This window comes from Cryptomeria japonica, chromosome 7, assembly GCF_030272615.1.
Source record: "Cryptomeria japonica chromosome 7, Sugi_1.0, whole genome shotgun sequence".
NCBI lineage: Eukaryota > Viridiplantae > Streptophyta > Pinopsida > Cupressales > Cupressaceae > Cryptomeria > Cryptomeria japonica.
This window is the reverse complement of record NC_081411.1, coordinates 142,646,488-142,664,399: the sequence shown is the minus strand read 5'-3', so window position 1 is coordinate 142,664,399 and position 17,912 is coordinate 142,646,488. Positions and strand designations below refer to the sequence as shown.

At 33.1% G+C, this 17,912-nt stretch overlaps 2 protein-coding genes across 2 annotated transcripts; one reads left to right on the top strand and one right to left on the bottom strand.

The window, feature by feature from the left end:
* Window positions 1–419: 419 nt before the first annotated feature.
* Window positions 420–1,538, bottom strand: LOC131052428 (uncharacterized). Its single transcript, XM_057987096.1, has one exon. The coding sequence runs from the start codon at window positions 1,536–1,538 to the stop codon at window positions 420–422; it is 1,119 nt and encodes a 372-aa protein (XP_057843079.1).
* Window positions 1,539–6,389: 4,851 nt separating this feature from the next.
* Window positions 6,390–7,847, top strand: LOC131052427 (ATP-dependent DNA helicase PIF1). The gene has a single exon (XM_057987095.2). The coding sequence runs from the start codon at window positions 6,390–6,392 to the stop codon at window positions 7,845–7,847; it is 1,458 nt and encodes a 485-aa protein (XP_057843078.2).
* The last annotated feature ends 10,065 nt before the right edge of the window (window positions 7,848–17,912 follow it).

The following is a 17,912-nucleotide window of genomic DNA, read 5'->3' as shown; positions in this document are numbered from 1 at the left end:
GTGTAAAATTTTGTAAGACCTATCATTGATGATATAACATATTTTATTAAAGAAAATATAAATCTTTAAGAATAATATATTTCAAAATGAATATATACAATTGAGAATTAACATCATACCTATATGTTTTGTTGATGTGGATCCCCTCGTGGATTCCATGCATGGATAATATAATCAAAGTATTTTTGAGCATGTTTTACTTCATCATGATTTTTCCAATCAAGATTGTCTATGTTAGGTGCTCCCTCTAACCATATGAATCCATGCACATGTGGTGATCCTCTATGTTGCCATTCATATCTTGACCAATAATCTTTTGCCTTCATTCCCTTTTGCAGTATTTCCTTTCTAAACATTGTATAGCGTAGGTGCATGTAATATGCCACAATATGTGGGTAGTCAATAATATTTTGACGCCTTCATTTTTGTGCTTCTTGTGGATTAGTTGGCTGTGTCCTTGGCATTAATGCATGCAAATCTGGCCAGTACATATCTACTGCACTCAAAGTAAAGAAAATTGTTGGTGTACCAATTTGATGCAAGAGGTCAAATAATTCAGCTCGACATTTTGCCCAATAAGACCTTGTACCCCTTAGTGTTGTGCCAAAACGCATCAAACAATCAGCTAGATGTGAGTGTGGGATATTTTCCATATGTTCTCGTAACTCATTGATTGTGATTGGCATCTCTTGCAAGCTCTTTTTGACAAACACTGCAGATGAGTTTTGTGCACGATGTCGCATAATCATATTCATCATATAATATCTAAATCTTGGGTGTTGGCCAAAACGATGATCTCTATATCGAAGTAAATGCTTAACAAACTCATGTAGATGGACTCTCCTTATTCGTGGTTCTATCCAATCACACTGTCCATCTGGGAATAGTGTTGGAAAAGCCATATCAAGTAATCCTTCAGTGACATACTCATTTATTGGGGATGCTCCAATTCCTGGCCAATCAATTAGTGATCCAGGATCTACATTAGGATTATTTACCCATGCATGAATTAGTTCCATTTCTCTTCGAGCATTTGGAGGTTTAGAGGCCATTGATGTAGTGTGATTAATAATGTTTTCTTCATCCATCTCTAATATTGGACCCGCAAATACATATTCATTTGTGTCTGAATCAAACTCCATATGAATAGAATTCAATTGATCAAAAATGTTCTCATCTGAATTACATGTAAGGTCATTAAGTGCATTTTCATCAATTTGAACATCTCTATAGAACTTATCATGTTTTATTTTATATTTAAGTGCTCTATATACCCTCTCTTTATTAACTGTAAAATTATAATTTGTTCCACGCTGATCTTTTTTTCGAACAATGATGATTGGCAAATCTTTTATTTGATGTGGTAAAATTTTAGCTATTTCTCTCACTTCTTGTGGAAAACTTATGGTATGTCCTTTATATTTGTATTGACCCCCAGTTGCATGTGTTACTTGAAGAATTGGGTTGACACGTGCGATCAACATTTCTTCTATTTGTGTTAAACTTACAAGTTCCAATGGTTGTGGACTAGGATCCATATTGTTTGATGCTGAAAATCAATGTTCATTTTTCTCTTGTCGACATCGATTGCAAATAGGGCCCTCAAGTACCTGCACAACCTTCATTACAGGATAACTCTCTTGACAAATGTAGCACATACTTGGTGTAGAAAGTTGATCGAGTCCATGTCAAAATATCGTTTGTAAAGTCTTCAAATCAATCTCAATTTTTCCATCATTATTAACTACTCCTTGATCTCTTCTATTTTGTGTTCTTTGCAATTGTCTTTGTCTTCTTAGAGGAGTTGTTAATTCTTGTTGTGAACTATTATTTTCCATATGATTTTGAAAATCAACATTCATTACATTTTGAACTCTATCATTTGGTGTTTGTAGCACATGATCAATTGTCAAAGAATTCATCCCTTTGGAACTAACCTCAACTGCTTCACGATTACGCACTTGTATTTGTTGTCTTTCCATCTCATTCAATTGATCAGAATGCATAGCTCTTTGTATTCTTCTTCTTAATATATATCCATCATCTTGAGATGTTTGTGCATGATGTTTCATCATTTTATCTGCATGTTGTCTCATTTCCTCTTCAATCTCTGTCACTGTCATTTCTGCCCTACATTTAGCACTTCTTTGTCTATCATTTTGGTTTCGATGATTCCTTTCTTCTTGTCTTTGTAGATCAGTCATTTGTTCACGTCGTTGACTCATATAATTTCGAGCATATTCTCTCTTTTTTTCTCTTTGTTGCTCTTCAGTTGAATGAATTCTTACTTCCTCTCTTTCTGCATTAGCCATTTGTTCACGTCGTTGTCTCATATAATTTCGAGCATATTCTCTTCGATGCTCTTTTCGTTGCTCTTCATTTTCAAAACTTGTCCTTGGACGACGAGGCATCCTACAAATTTAATTATAAATTATTACATATTTAAAAATATCCTTATTAATAATTTATACTACCTATTTTAAATATGTTCATATCAAGTTAATATCAATTTAATTAAAATAAAAAATAAATAAAAATAATATAATTAAATATAAAAATAAAAAAGAATATAATATAAATAAAATATATTTAAAAACTAAAAAAAATATTAACTTAATTATATAATTTAGGTTCATATCAACTTAATTATATACAAAATATATGAGAAATATTAACTTAATCATATTATTTAATTATATAAATTAATTTAATATCAACTTAATATATAAACTACTATAAATAATATAGAATTAAAAAATATTTACTTTTACTAAAAAGATAATAAAAGATATCATTATCCATTGTATATATAATACCCATTTTACATTATAGGTAAAATAAAGTGAAAATGACTTACTTTTTTTTAGAGTATTTATTTGCACCACCTTGCACTATATTCTGGGTAAATTTATTCGCACTATTTGCACTATTCGCAGTTGCTGGTAAATTTATTCGCACTATTCGCACTCGCTGGTGATAATTTTTTTTTGTATTTATTCACAGTAATATGTTTTTAATTCTACACATTCATCAGTATTTATATTAGTTTGAAACATTATGATTATTTAGTTGTCGGTTCAAAAAGATATAATATTTATTAAATATTACTTGTCAGCTTTCAATTTATAAAAGTTAACAAATTTTTTTTAACTCCCACTCCACCCCGTGCTGCCACTTAGGTTATGCCTCTCGGCGTAACGATAAACTTAATTATAAATCTAATTTTTAATTAATATTTTTGAATTGTATTATTTTAACTATATTTAAGTACCATTAATTATAACTCACCATTTATTTTATTATAAATATATAATTAAACTTAATCTTAAATCAAATTTGTAAACTTAACATTATTTTAAATTTAAAATTAAATTTATTATTTAACTTAATAATAATAATAACAAACTTAATTCATAACTCTATCTACCTCTCCCAGTGTTTCTCGCTCCCTGTCTAAGGGCAAAGGCAAAATCCCTGCTAAACACAAACACATTATCTTTGATGATAATTCTTCCTTTGAGGATGCTGATAACAATAATCCTTCCCCTAATTTCGAGGTTAAAAGGAGATCCTCCAGACTTGCTTCCAAAAGCCGCAAAAAGAAGACCCCGGTGTTCGAGAATCTGGACTCTGAGGAGGACCCCATTGGGGACAAGGAGGAAGAGGGCCCTAATACCACTATGGGGGGCCCTGATGGGGATGTTGTGGATGTGAATGCGATTGGGGACCCCATGGTTCTAACCATTATTGGTTTCGTTGACATGAGTATCTCTGAAATACAAACCCAGGACCCCATTGATGTTAAGGATACGACCCCTATGAACACGGGCACTAAGGGTCTTATGGGCGTGAAATCTCTTATAGCAAAGCCCTGGAATCTAATAATTTGGACTCGGAATTAAAAATGGTTGAACATGTGATGCATTCTATCCCTCTGATGGGCCTGGTTAATGATAGTGATAACTCCCTTGCTGGTGGTTTGCCCAAAGAGACCAAAGAAACTATGGATGACATGGCCGCTGAGAACCCCCAGGAGGTCCCTACTATCCAACAAATGGAAAAGCTTAGCACAGATGTGTTGGACATCACGTAGAGAATTGAAAACTTTGGCCTTGTGCTTGATCTGTAGACTATCAAGGAGGATGTCAACCGACTCAAGAACAAGATGGAGGCTTGGGAAGCCTAAATGGTGGGCCTTAACAAATTCCATGTGCAGGTTTTACATAGCTCTGCGCTCACCCTCTCTCTGCTGAGGGAACATTTTGCGGACACTGAGGAGGACAAGCAGGAGGCTAGGGACCTCTACAAGTTCCTATCCAATGAATGGAACAATTCTATGGATGCCATTGCGCAAGGCACCCCTATAGTTTATTTTTGTTTTATTTTGTTGTTTCTGATTTCTAAAGACTTGGTTCCTTTTCGCTGATTAGTTGTTGTTAAAAATTAATCAAAAACAAACTTAATTCATATTTATTTTATTGTAAAAATTTAACAATTTTTTTAATAATTATAATTCTAATAATATAAAACAATTAAACATAAAATAAAAATATAAAAAGTAAGCTTAAATTCTAATTCCTAAGCTTTTCCCTAGTGAAGTCATTACTAGTGAATAGTAAATGTGAAGCACAAAAATGGATTAAACATAATTTATGAGAACCTTTAATTAATAGGAAGTTTGTGGTTGAATCATTTCAATAAAAAGAAAATTAGTGGGGGAGATCCTTAATAAAATATTATTGAATAATTGAATTAAATGTCATGTCTCATCTTTGATCAATATATCTATATATATATATAGAAATTATCAAATATTTATTTATTAAATATTATTTTCTAATTAATAATTATTAATTCTTACTATTAATATATTAATATTTTATTTGTTAAGTATTATTTTAAAAACATTTATTAAATATATATCATTAATATTTTATTAATATTTATTATTGAGTACTCAATATTTATTATTAATGTTTTATTGTTTAATATACCGTTAAGAGAAATATAAATAAAATAAATCAAAGGGTGAATCACCTACCAAGGGAGCGATGACAACCTAATTAATAATCATAATCATTACTAATGGGCAGCATAAAGCAGCGTTTAGAGTTTGGTTAGAATTTAGAAAGGAGATAATTTTCAGAAAGTTGTCTTATCTCTGAAGTTTGCAGAAAATGCATTAAATCCCATACGCATTTAATTATTTTGATTTATTGCATCAAATATTTTAACTGATTCAACCTCTCAAAATTCTTACTGCTCATTAGACTAGGTGAAAAACTAAATTGCATCCAACGGATTCGTTACTCTCAAAAAATATTCTTAATCTCTTCCCTTAACTTTTATTTATTGATATGACAGAAATCATATTATGTTATTTATAAATAATAAAAAATCATTGATGTAGTTTGACGGCGCCTGCTCTTTCATTATGATTTGCTCGACATATTAAATGATAATAGATTGCTTTTTGAATTTAGGCGTTTTTACCGGAATTGTCCTTTTGTCCAATTGTCCAATGTAAAATATTAAAAATTAGATTTATGAATCTTTTAAAAATTATTAATTTAACTTATGTTTTTCTAAATACATATAATTTGTTATTTTTTTTTTTTTTTTAAACTATTTAAAAAAACTATTTCAGGAAAGGATCTAGTAATTGAACACTTCACAACTATTTGTTGATTTAATGTCAAATTTGTATGACAACATTACACCAATAGTTGTGATCTTAAAGTTGTTATTGCTGTGTAATTGAATGAAATGTAATTTTGTTGTAAAAACCAAACAATTAAGTGATGCCACATCAGCTGCATAAGTATGGGGCCTCACCACAGTTTTTTAGGCTGTTTTGGACATCTTAACTAAAAACGTGCTGATGTGACATCAGATTTAATGATGTGACCCTGAAACTAGTTGCAGACTTGCCAAGTAAGCTACTGTAAAATTTCTTGGAAGTCTTTTTCAGATTATTATGTATATTTTTATTCAATTAAAATAATTCTAAACTCCAGCGTCCATCCTTTCATTAAAAAAACAAAACATTTATACAGTGAACCTAGAAATTACTAGTGTATTAACCTATTCATGTATGATGTGACTGACTTCTGGTAAATTCTGAACCGCTAGACGATTCGAGGTGAAATTTAGTACAAACTGGATTGGATTTTTACAAATCGCGCTTCTTGGGTAGTACAGACACGAAGCACGATATGAGAATAATTATCTTGGGAAGCCCGAGGCTGTAAATGTCAAAGCGACATTAATGGCCTCTGGCCAGCGATCCAATAGAACTCGTCAATTGTGTTATATTGTATAATTACTCCTCATCGTATAATGCAGGGGAGGGAACGAAACAGAGGTTCAGAGAAGGTTATGTGGAAGGGATGGCGAATTCATCTGAGTCCCAGACTCACCGGTACAATACACGCTACAGACAACGCCAACAGGAGCAGCTTGCTGGAACAGCACAGGAGAATTTGCAGAATTTGAGGCTCACACAGCAAGAAGAAGAAGAAAATTCCATTCAGTTGTCTGAAGAGCAGGCAAATGTATTGAGCATCATCTCGGAGGGGCGTTCTGTGTTTTTCACAGGAGCCGCTGGAACAGGCAAAACTTTCCTGCTTCGCCGCGCCATAACAAATCTCAAACGTTTGCACGGAAATGAATTTGTATTTGTCACGGCTTCCACCGGAATGGCGGCCGCCGCTCTCAACGGAACTACTCTGCACTCGTTTGCCGGGATCGGATGTGCTTCAGAAAGCGCCGAGGGTTTACTCTCTACTCTGTATAAAATGCGGGATGCAAAATTGCGGTGGCAAACAGCAAAAGCTCTGGTAATTGATGAGATAAATATGATACACGGAGAGCTTTTTGAGAAATTGAACTACATAGCCAAGAAATTGAGGAAGCAGCCGGACCTGGAGTTTGGCGGTTTACAGCTGGTGGTTTCAGGTGATTTCTTCCAACTTTGTCCCGTAGATGTACCGAATTTCCACAAATTTTTCGCCTTTCAGGCGGATTGTTGGGATACATGCTTCGAGATCCAGACCGAGCTAACAGAGATTTATAGGCAGTCGGATTTAGAATTCAAGCTAATGCTGAATGAAATCCGAAGAGGCATTTGCAGTGATCAAAGCGTTGAGATGCTCAGAGCGCGGCAGGGACTGCGAAATGAAGAGGGATTAACCTACACGAAATTGTATTTTTTAAAGGTTGATGCAGAGAGGGAAAATAAACATCGGCTGAAGGAAATGGAGGCGCTCGGTACAGAAATGTTTACATTTCATGCTCAGGATGAGGATAATGGTTCTGAGCCTGTTAAATCTCAGATCAACAAGCTTATTGCAGTGAAGAAGCTTAAGCTCTGCGTTGAGGCCGAAGTCATGCTTATTTATAATCTAGACACAAAAAGAGGGCTGGTGAATGGAACAAAGGGCAGAGTTTTAGGGTTTCAGCATACAAATGAAAACCCTGATATTAGCCCTGGAAATGTCTGGCCTGTTGTTCAATTTGAAGGCGTTAATTCGCCTGTACACACTGTGACGCCTCGCTCCTGGGATGTATTTGATGAAAACGGAAATGTTATAGCAGGGGCTAAAAGAATCCAGGTGCCGCTGATTTCAGCGTGGGCTTTGAGCGCGTACAAGTGCCAGGGTTTGACACTGGAGAGAGTGGAAACGGATCTTTCCACTTTTTGTTCCTATGGTCTGGTATATTTGGTGCTTTCAAGATTGAAGACTTTGGAGGGGCTTCGGCTCACAGGATTCCACCCTTCCGCTGTTAAGGTACACCCTGCGGTTTTTGAATTCTATGAAAAGCTCGGCAGGAATGGTATCGAATGATTTTTAAGTTTATTGTTAGAAATTTAGAACGATATGGATTCCATTTTGTTGAATATACAGTTTGAACCAGTTTTGCTGTGAGTATAAACCAGAAATAGCAGGCAGCTCTGATTTTAGCAGGAACAGAGCACAGATGGAGCAATGCTGTTTTAATTTTGCCAGTTTTTTGATGCATTTGAAACTGGTATCTGAAAATAATATTTAAGCGAGATTTAAAATTATATTCCTTAGATTTGTCATCAAGATATCTTTAGGATGGGGAGTAGGTCTTTAAGCTATACCTGTAATCTTGTTTTTCGTTTTGTAACGAGGGTTGACGAGAGTATGATCCAGAATACTGATGGAAACTAATGTATACAATTTTTTCAGAAGCTATTCATCGACTATTTTTATTTTTGCTGTGCCATTTCTGTGATCCAAAAACTGATGCAATTTAAACTCAATAGATTTTTCAAAACTTATGCTCACTGATCTTATGTTCAAATGTTTTAACTTAGTCTGCTGTTACATAATATAACTGAAATGTATATATGATCATTTTTTAATTCGCCTCCATCAAATCGATTTAACTTAATCAATGCATCTTCATTAGTATAATCAAAATATCATCATAATCATAATCTATCATCATATGATGTTATTATAATGTTATGTAATAACATCATATGATCATTATTGAAACTCCATGTATAACCATCTATCAATATCAATAGTAATATTTACATGATCAAAAGAATATAGCTATAAGTAGAGTGCATCATGTGGATGCCAATACAACATAATACCATAAGCACAATCCAAATGTATCATATATTAGTCAAATATCAGATCAAAATAAAACAAACAAAAAATCTATCCATATCATGTGGATGCCAATACAACATAATACCATAAGCACAATCTAGATGTATCATATCTTAGTCAATATCAGATCTAAATAAAGCAAACAAAAAATCTATCCACCTGCCTCTCTCTCTCTCTCACACGCGCACACACACACACACACTCTATTTATTTTTCTTTTCTGTCTCTTCTAATCCTCTTTCCCCTCACTCTCTCTCTCTCTCCACATCCTTCTCCAAATTCTCCCCATCTTGCTCTCTTTTCCTCTTTCTTCATCTCCATCTCTACATAACTTTAAACTCTTGTTCATTTATTTAATATAATTGATGAATTAAATTGAATGTTGAAAACATTGATTTTTGTGGCTCAATATTGCTTAAAAGTGGGACACACTATTATGCATTCACCCTATGAAGATGTTCATGGATCGTTAAACAAATCTAAGGCAATTGTCATCTCCATTCCAAAATGTATGAACATAATGTTTATTGATTCTTGTAGCTATATGATTTGTTTACTGAATTACATGTTTTTTATTAAGGAAAACACAAGTTTTGAAGGGACCCAAAAACTTTTACAATTAGATTTTGAATGGATCTGGAACCTTCAACCAAAAGTTGTCCTAACAAAAGGAATATGAAAGCACCAGACAACCATGGGTAATAATGGAACCCATAGCCAAAAACATGGGTTTTAAAAATAGGCTCCCACAACCTAAAAACAAAAGCTGCAAAAAAAACAACCAACAACCAGCGTAAAACTAGCCCCCAACCAAGAACCATCAAGATTTACATTTCGAGCTACTCTTGTGGGAGCCGAGAACCATTTCAAAAGAAGGCTTATAAAACTTAGCTTTCTTACTCTTAACAAAAATTCATCCATCTTCCACTTGTGTCGCCTTATCATGCCAAGCCAACGAAAGACCACCATTATCCTGAGAATGAATGCGTGCAGTCACTGTCTCAAAGATATCACCATTTTTCCTCCCTACTGGCATGACATTATCAAAAAAGCTACCATATTTGATAGCCGGAACGCTATCATCGAAAATTGCAGCCTGATGCCCATTCTATCTCATACTAGGGGTTTCAACATGATAATCAGCAACCCCACCATTTGTGACATCCGGAGAGGATGCCCCATGACACAACCACCTAAGAAAAAATCCTATGTTGCTAAGATTTCTTCTCAATCGTATAATGTTGTTGAGAAGCACCTATCCACCACGTAGCCGACATTGCCTTTTTCTCAAATCCACATTGTGTCGCCGCATGACTTGTTTTAAAACATCTTCTACACCAGAAGAGAATCCCTTCATAGTCCAAAGAGTGAATCCAACAAACCTTAGAAGATTTGAGAAAAATCTTAGCAAGTAGCCCTTTCGAAACATCCATTTCAACCAAAATGTGGGCAAATGTGGAGTGAAAAATATCAAAAGATTCATCATCCACCGTCAAAAAATCTTCAAGGGCATAACCCACTTCCTCTAAAAGAGGATCAACCCATAAATGAAGGGGGAGATTAGGAAGCCGAATCCAAATCAGGATCTTATTAAACGTTTCAGAAGAAGGGTTGAAATTAGAGTGCCAAGGCTTAATCATCAACAAAAATTTGTCCTCCTAGCTAAAATAATGATCACATAAGATTTTGTTTCTATCCTGAGCATTATCAAACTTCGCAATAAAAAACCCCTTAGCCATGGGGAAAATATGAACTTTACCAGTAATAAGAGGCTCCCAATGTTCTGAGATCTAGGTATGCAACGAGGAAGGCTAGGCCAGAAACCCCTAAATCGACATATCACACCATGTAAAGAAAGAACAAAAACATTATGATTTATTTCCTCTTTCATCTCTGCTTTCAGAATAACGGAAATGGCATTCACAACAGGAATGAATCCACCATCAAACGGTCGTTTCCCTTGTCATTGTTAAGGATGTAGCCTCATTTGGATTGAAGCAAGCAATATATTATAAGTAAACTAATACATATATATATATATGTATATATATATATATATATATATATACATATATATATATATACATATATATATATATATATATATATATATATATATATATATATATATATATATATGTTTGAATGGGAATACATACATATCAAAGACATGTTTGATATCACTATCACTGAATAGTTATTGTTTAGCACGATATTATCAAGCACGATAAATATATTGGTGCATAACTAATATGCGGTGAAGTGTTATGGTTTCGTAGGGTCATGAACCTACGTGGCATAAAGCCACGCAGGGGTCATGCCCCTACATAGACATAACCCTTCACCAACATACATAACTACGCCACGTAGGGGTCATGCCCCTACATAGACATAACCCTTCACCAACATACATAACCAATGATATCGATGCCCACATAGGGGTCATGCCCCTACATAGACATAACCCTTCACCAACATACATAACCAATGATATCAATGCTTGCTGTAACAATAATCAATAACCGTGGTGATTATATGATACAACAAGTAGTCGATAATCAATCTATTTATCAGTTATTATTTGATAGAATCAAATATACATATCAGTGATCACCTTGAAAGTATGTCCTTACTATATAACATTATTCTTATTGTATTCTCAAATCAAATATGAGATTATCTTGAAGAAAGAATATCTGAAGACCGTGATAAAATCTGAAAATAAATATCAGATATACATTGAGATTAAAGACTATTGTTTTTCTCTATCACTGATCTATATTCCTTAACAGTTGCGACGTCGAAGCCTCACCAGTCCGCCTCTACCTAACAGACACAGCTGCACCAGAACCAATGGTGGCCTTCGGCAAAACCCTAGCAACGATAGACACCAAAAACTTTGAACCCCTTTCACGACAAACAACTGCATCTCCTCTCTAGCAAATTGTTGGCCCATCCCCTTCCTATCTATCATGTCGCACGCCCTGCAGACTACCAGGGACCTAAGTCGCAGACTTCCCCGTTCGATCTCCCTGCCTAGAGCTCTGACCTAAACTCCCCATTCAAATTCCTTCGATTTAGAAATGTTTTTTCACTTCCAGATCATAATGTTATGTGAAGTGAGAGTTAAGGTCTTTTTATATTGAATTACATGTTGATAATTCTTTACAAACACATTAATAATTGGTTGCACAATAGAATTTTTTGGGGGGTTTACTGTCCAACCTTAACATGGGATGTGTTAAATTGAATATATGTTGAGAATAATAGAAAATATGCTTGTACTTGTTCAAGTTCAACATGCATTAAATCCTAGAATAATAGAAAATATGCTTGTACTTGTTCAAACTTGTTAATCCCGGACTTGCTCCGATGTACTGTCTTTTTCCCTGCGAGATTTTCTTTCCTTTTTATAGTCTATGACTATGTTAAGGGTCAACACCCTTGTTAATGCTGCTTTTTAAAATAAAAAACATGCATTAGGTAACACAATGAGATTGAATTTAAAGAGCTACTATAATATCATAAGTAAAGGCCCCTTTAATATAGTGAATGTTCTAAACTTATTTGATTTTGAGTTATGAATGGTAAACTTCATCAAGTACATTCTCATTATTGTCATTATACAAAGGTGATGAAGTACTAGAAATGCATTGATATAAAATGATTATTTATCAAAACACAATTGCATTTACTTGCAATGTACACAACTTTTAAAATGGATAAGGAGGCATATAATAGACTTGGCTATATAGATGGAAAGTAGATGCTCTACAAATATGTTTGGAATTTCATTATCTAGTAAAGAGTTGCTCATGTTTGTAGTTAATGCTTGAATTACAATATATAATGTCTATCTCGCTTGTGTTTTTCTTGTTTTCATTTCATGAAGATGTAGAGGCCAATATATATGCAATCTACTTGTTTCTAGCAAACAAAAAGTTTCATTAAAACACTTACCAAACACATTAGCAAGTAATTGATGTAATGTTCCCATTTTGATGCCATACTATTTTGTGAGCATTGGCCAATTTTTTGGGTTTTTTGAAGGTTTCTAGGCAAGTCGGGCAAGTTTGAGCATTTTGGGAGAGCTCAATTTAGGCTTTCCTTCACATTTATGATGGTTTGGAGTTCAATGGTGCTCTAGTTGGCGACAACACTCTTTATAACATTTTGGGTTCATTTTCCTTAGTTCTTGGAGAAGATGTTATTTATAGTGAGTGCTCATTTCAACACCAATCTTTTTGGGTTTTTTTGGGTTTGTTCTCCTCATTCCTTGGAGAACACTACTATTTTTAACAATGCTCATTTCAACACCAATCATCATCCTTCAACCTCATTTATTTTCTAGCACAATTCATTTCCATATATAGTGTCTTGGTGAGTTTTCTATAAGGTGGTTGACAATATTATAATATTTGCATTGAAGTAATAAAGTGATTTTTTATTATTCACTTGTGTTTAAATATTAAAAAGTTGTTTTTTCCCCAAGTTACACCTAGTAGGAGATGTGGGGGACTTAAGTTGTTTTAAAATGTTATCAGGAATTTTTCGAGGGAAAATATACTTTTGAATTTTAAATTGTCCTTATTCCCTTCAAACTCTATAAATTGGAGTCTTGGCTCTCATTTATCTCATTCAAAATCTGCACACGAGGAGATGTTGGAATAAACAAAGGAGTTCTTCTAGTGTTGTTGAGATGAAATCCCTCTTCAATCTTACTAGTTTCGATGGTGAAAGATCCATCTTGGGTGGTCTTGATTTTTCACATAGGAAACATCGTGGGTTTAATGAATTCTTTGGATTCAAGTTTGAACATATATGAAAAACCTAAAAGTATTTTTAATGCAAGTTTTGAAGTGTTCACTAGGGATTTTTGGTGGTTTTGATGTAGGTTTTAATATAGTTGCAAGATTTATAGGTTGAGTCATGTACACTTCCCCTTATTAGGTCGAATCTCATCTTTTTGGTTGTTGTTTGAAATGGAGGAAAGCAATGGAGATGGGTATTTTTGCTAGGGTATTTTTGCTAAGTGATTCTCAACCCTAGGGGACCCTTTGGTGTTAGAGAAGGGTATTTTTGGAGCCAGATCAAAGTTTTGAAGCTGTTTCTATAGTCATTTTTTTTCTAAAATGGATGCCAAATCTACTAAAGTGTTAGCAATCAATAGAGGTCAATGTGGAAGGTGAAAGTAAATTTTGAAAATTTTAAATCAAACCACCCTCTTGGACTAGTGCCTCTTTTTCTATTGTAGAAGTTTTGGGTTCAATTTCAGACCTTAAAAAGGGTCTTTCTATGTTGGAAAAAGTGAATTTGTTGATCTCAACACATTAGAGAGTGACTTTCATGTTTAAGGGTAATCTTGATCCTATTGTTGCACTTGGTTGACTTGTCAATTTTCTAAGGAATGGATATTTTAGTGGGCTACTAACTATCCTCAAACTGAACATGCTACAATAGGTTTGAATGGGTTTAATATTACTTTATTTTAAGGTATTTAAGTGATTTGAACAATTAGTTTATTTGTATTATCCTCTTGGCATATATATGTCAAAGTATTATGTGTCAAGGGGTGAAGGGCTTCAAGTGGCTAAAGCTACCTATTGTAGGAAAGAGATCACACAGTCCAATCTTGGAGGGCATGTCACGCCAACACCACTGATCATGGTAAAATATTTATCAAGAACACTACAATTTATATGGGGTCATCAATTCCTATTGTGTGTGTGTCAGTTGACAAGATCTTTCTATTTAAGACCTTATTTATAATCATGAACTATGCACTTTTTAAAATGCACTATTTCACGTAGGAGGTTTTTCTCATAAGTTGAAGTATGAATCTCAACACATCCCATAAGCATAAATATGCATTTCATGAGTAATAATTTAGTGGAGTACATGAAAAACTTATCCTTAACTAATGTCACATTATCCTCACATTTACCAAGTAAAATTTGTAAAAGATCCTCAAGTTGCTCTTCACCCTTAGGTATGTCTAAATCATCTCAAAATAGGATGTATGAAGAGGCACTCAACCAATTCTCAAATATGTCATGTGAAACGTTGATCCAAATGATGGTCTCCATTAAAAGTGGTATATCATAATGACGTAAAGAAAAATCAATGGGTCTACTAAGGAAGGGTCACTAAAAGGGAAAGAATGATAATCATGAATAAACATGGTCTCACACCAATAGTAACCTATGAAATCACATAAGAAATCATGGAAGGGTGTGTAATAAGAGGGGTCAGCCAAATGATAGAAAACACATTCAAGTATACCAATGAAACATAACAATACAAAGATCTAAATGACAAAACAAGTTAATCATCCATCTCCTAAGATTGTTCCATTGTTCTCTATCTCCAAGGATCCTTCAAACCAAGATAGCTCTCATATTATATGAGCACTTGATCTCTAGGATGACTACCCAAAGAATGAGAGATAGATGATCAAAGATCTAAATGCAATAGGAAGCTAATCTCTTAGCATGATATTGATACGAAACTATGATATGTTGAACAATTATGAGATTAGGATGATATTTAAGTTAGCATGGAGATGCTATTAAGATGATATACTACTAACATGATATGCTATGATAATACTAATTTTGATAAAGAAACTAACATGTTATGATAATGTTATTGTTATCTAAGATGCTTAAGCTTACGAGAGAGGCAAATACAAATTCTTGATAACCTGGATGCAAAAAACTTGGATAATGATAATGAGGGAATGAGGGTTGTTTATAGAAGAAATGGTCAATCGGATGTCCAAGATTGAATTGACTTAAGAAGGGCTAGGATTGAATGATTTTCAATCCATGTGAGATTTTCAACCAAATCCCATGTTGACAAGTGTCACCATGAGATTGCTTGAGAGGAGAGGGAAGAAACATTAAATACTGGAGTAGACACGGTGGTCAATCCCATGTGGGCATGGTTATTGGATAAATCTATTATCCAAGGATAAAGACTTTGTCCAATGAACAAACTCTTGTGCAAAGGCTAGTGTGTTGAGAAGTGAAGTCTTGTAAGAGCAATAAATGTTTTTTGAAGACTTTGGAGGTTAACTCGTTTGAAGGGAGAAAACCCTTAATGGCTTATGTAAGAGCCTTTAATGGTTATTGAAGACTTTGGGGGTTTGAGAAGTGATTTGTTTTTGCTTAGGAATGTAACAATGTTTATGATAGGATTTGATTTAATTAAGTGGGACTTAGGAGTTTCTAGAAGAATGATTAGGGTGCAAGTGGGTCTTGTAGGAGAATGCAAGTGGGAGAAATTAAGATTTTTAATTAAAATAAAATGATTTATTTCAATTAATGGGTGCAACTTGCATTTGTAGGGAAACACAAGTGGGAGGGTAATTTATAAATAAATATTGATTTAGTTATATTAGAAGATGAATTTAATTAAATGTAAATTCAATTAAATGTGGAAAGGGGATTTAATCAAATAAATAGGATTTATTCAATTAATAGAAGAAAGGTTAATTAATCAAATATTAAATTTGATTAATAACTGAATAGAAGAAATGAGACATTAATTAAATCTTAATTTAATTAATGGCTGGATAAGTGATAATTAAATAAATAAAATTCATTTATTTAAGTGGACATAAATAGGTGTCTACAATAATTATGACATGAATAAAACCATTGCTAATGGCTATCAACCAATGTATTACCAAATGCATATATTAAAGTGTTGTCATTACTTATAGAAACATAATGTGGAGATAAGAATGAGCTAACATGTAATTTTGCATCTTCATTACCTCCAAATGACTACATTATATGTGTGTTAAAATAAAGTGCATCATAAAACAAATCACCATGAAACAAAGAGTTATTGTTCACATCAATAGACATGAATAAAATAATATTGGACTAGTAATCTCATGCAAAGGTGGAATATGTATGTCAATATCACAATAATTCTCAAGGAAAGATAATGCAAAAAAGGCACAAGAAGAGAACTCTTTGTTGAATAAGGAAATCTACTATGATACTTGGAAGGGATGGGCTCATTATGTATTCCAACAACACATGAAGATCACTACATGCATCATATGAAGTTAAGGTGAAAGTATCGTCAACATAGAAAGGAGAGTGCTCGAACATAATATGTCACCATGCTCACACACATCCACATGAAAGAATATAAACATGAGTGAAAGCAAAAAGTTATGTTACCTTTTTAGGAGGTTCTCAATATAGTTAACTTTAATCATTGTCATCTAAAAAGTCATTTCCAACCAAAACTATGTTCTAGATAGATTTTTTTTTGCTACATTATATTTAACCAAAACTCTTTTAATTAAAATTATTCACTAGACACATATATGACATCACTTGAGTGCCAATCACAAAAAAAACTTAAAAAATTCAAACATAATATTCACATCAATTCCATTCTTGTACATAACATGTTTTGAAAAACCCAAAAGTATCATTTTTTTTGAAATATTCATTTACATAGTTTGAAAATATATTTTTATTAACATTACTTTCTTAATTTTAATAGAAAATAGGTCATCAACCCCAAAAGTTGATGTTGATTCCATTCACAAAAAATAACTATAAAATATATTATCAAATTTTTAAAAAACCATTACATAAAGAAAATCTTGGTTGAATATGCATCATCAACCCCCAAAATTGACGTTGATACCATTCACCAAAAATAATAGCAAAATTTATTATAAAAATTTGAAAAAATTCACCATGCTAGAGAAAATCCCAAATGAATAGATATATTTTTCTTTTTTCTTTTTTGATAAAATAGTCTACAAATGTTTGATCTCCCATCAAAGTGCTGCACATTTTCAGGACATGCAACTTTAAAAAATTATTTAACAAGTGATCAACTTATTCTTTTTTCACTACAATAAATTTCAAAATTCACAAAATGAAAAACTTGAATACCAATTTTTTTTTAATGACAAATAATTTGATATTCCATCAACCTCAATATATCACTTATTTTACTAGTTAATAATAATGATAGTTTAAGGAAAAAAATTATTAAAAAGGTCATAAATTACACTATAATATCTATGTTTCATTAATCAATTTCAATTGATTCAAACCAAAAAAAATAAAGAAGATGTGTTGCTATTTTTTTTTAAATGAAGTAGGAAAAATCACACATGATAAACACCTCCATATGTAAGATACAAGGCCATGAGAATCATGAAAGGAAGAATTATAAGTGGCAAAGCAAGGAACATATTGAGATATGTAACATATGCATGTT

Bases quoted from the DNA above. Each gene is read 5' to 3' on its own strand.
- LOC131052428 (XM_057987096.1), bottom strand. From the start codon at position 1,538: ATGGATCCTAGTCCACAACCATTGGAACTTGTAAGTTTAACACAAATA.
- LOC131052427 (XM_057987095.2), top strand. From the start codon at position 6,390: ATGGCGAATTCATCTGAGTCCCAGACTCACCGGTACAATACACGCTAC.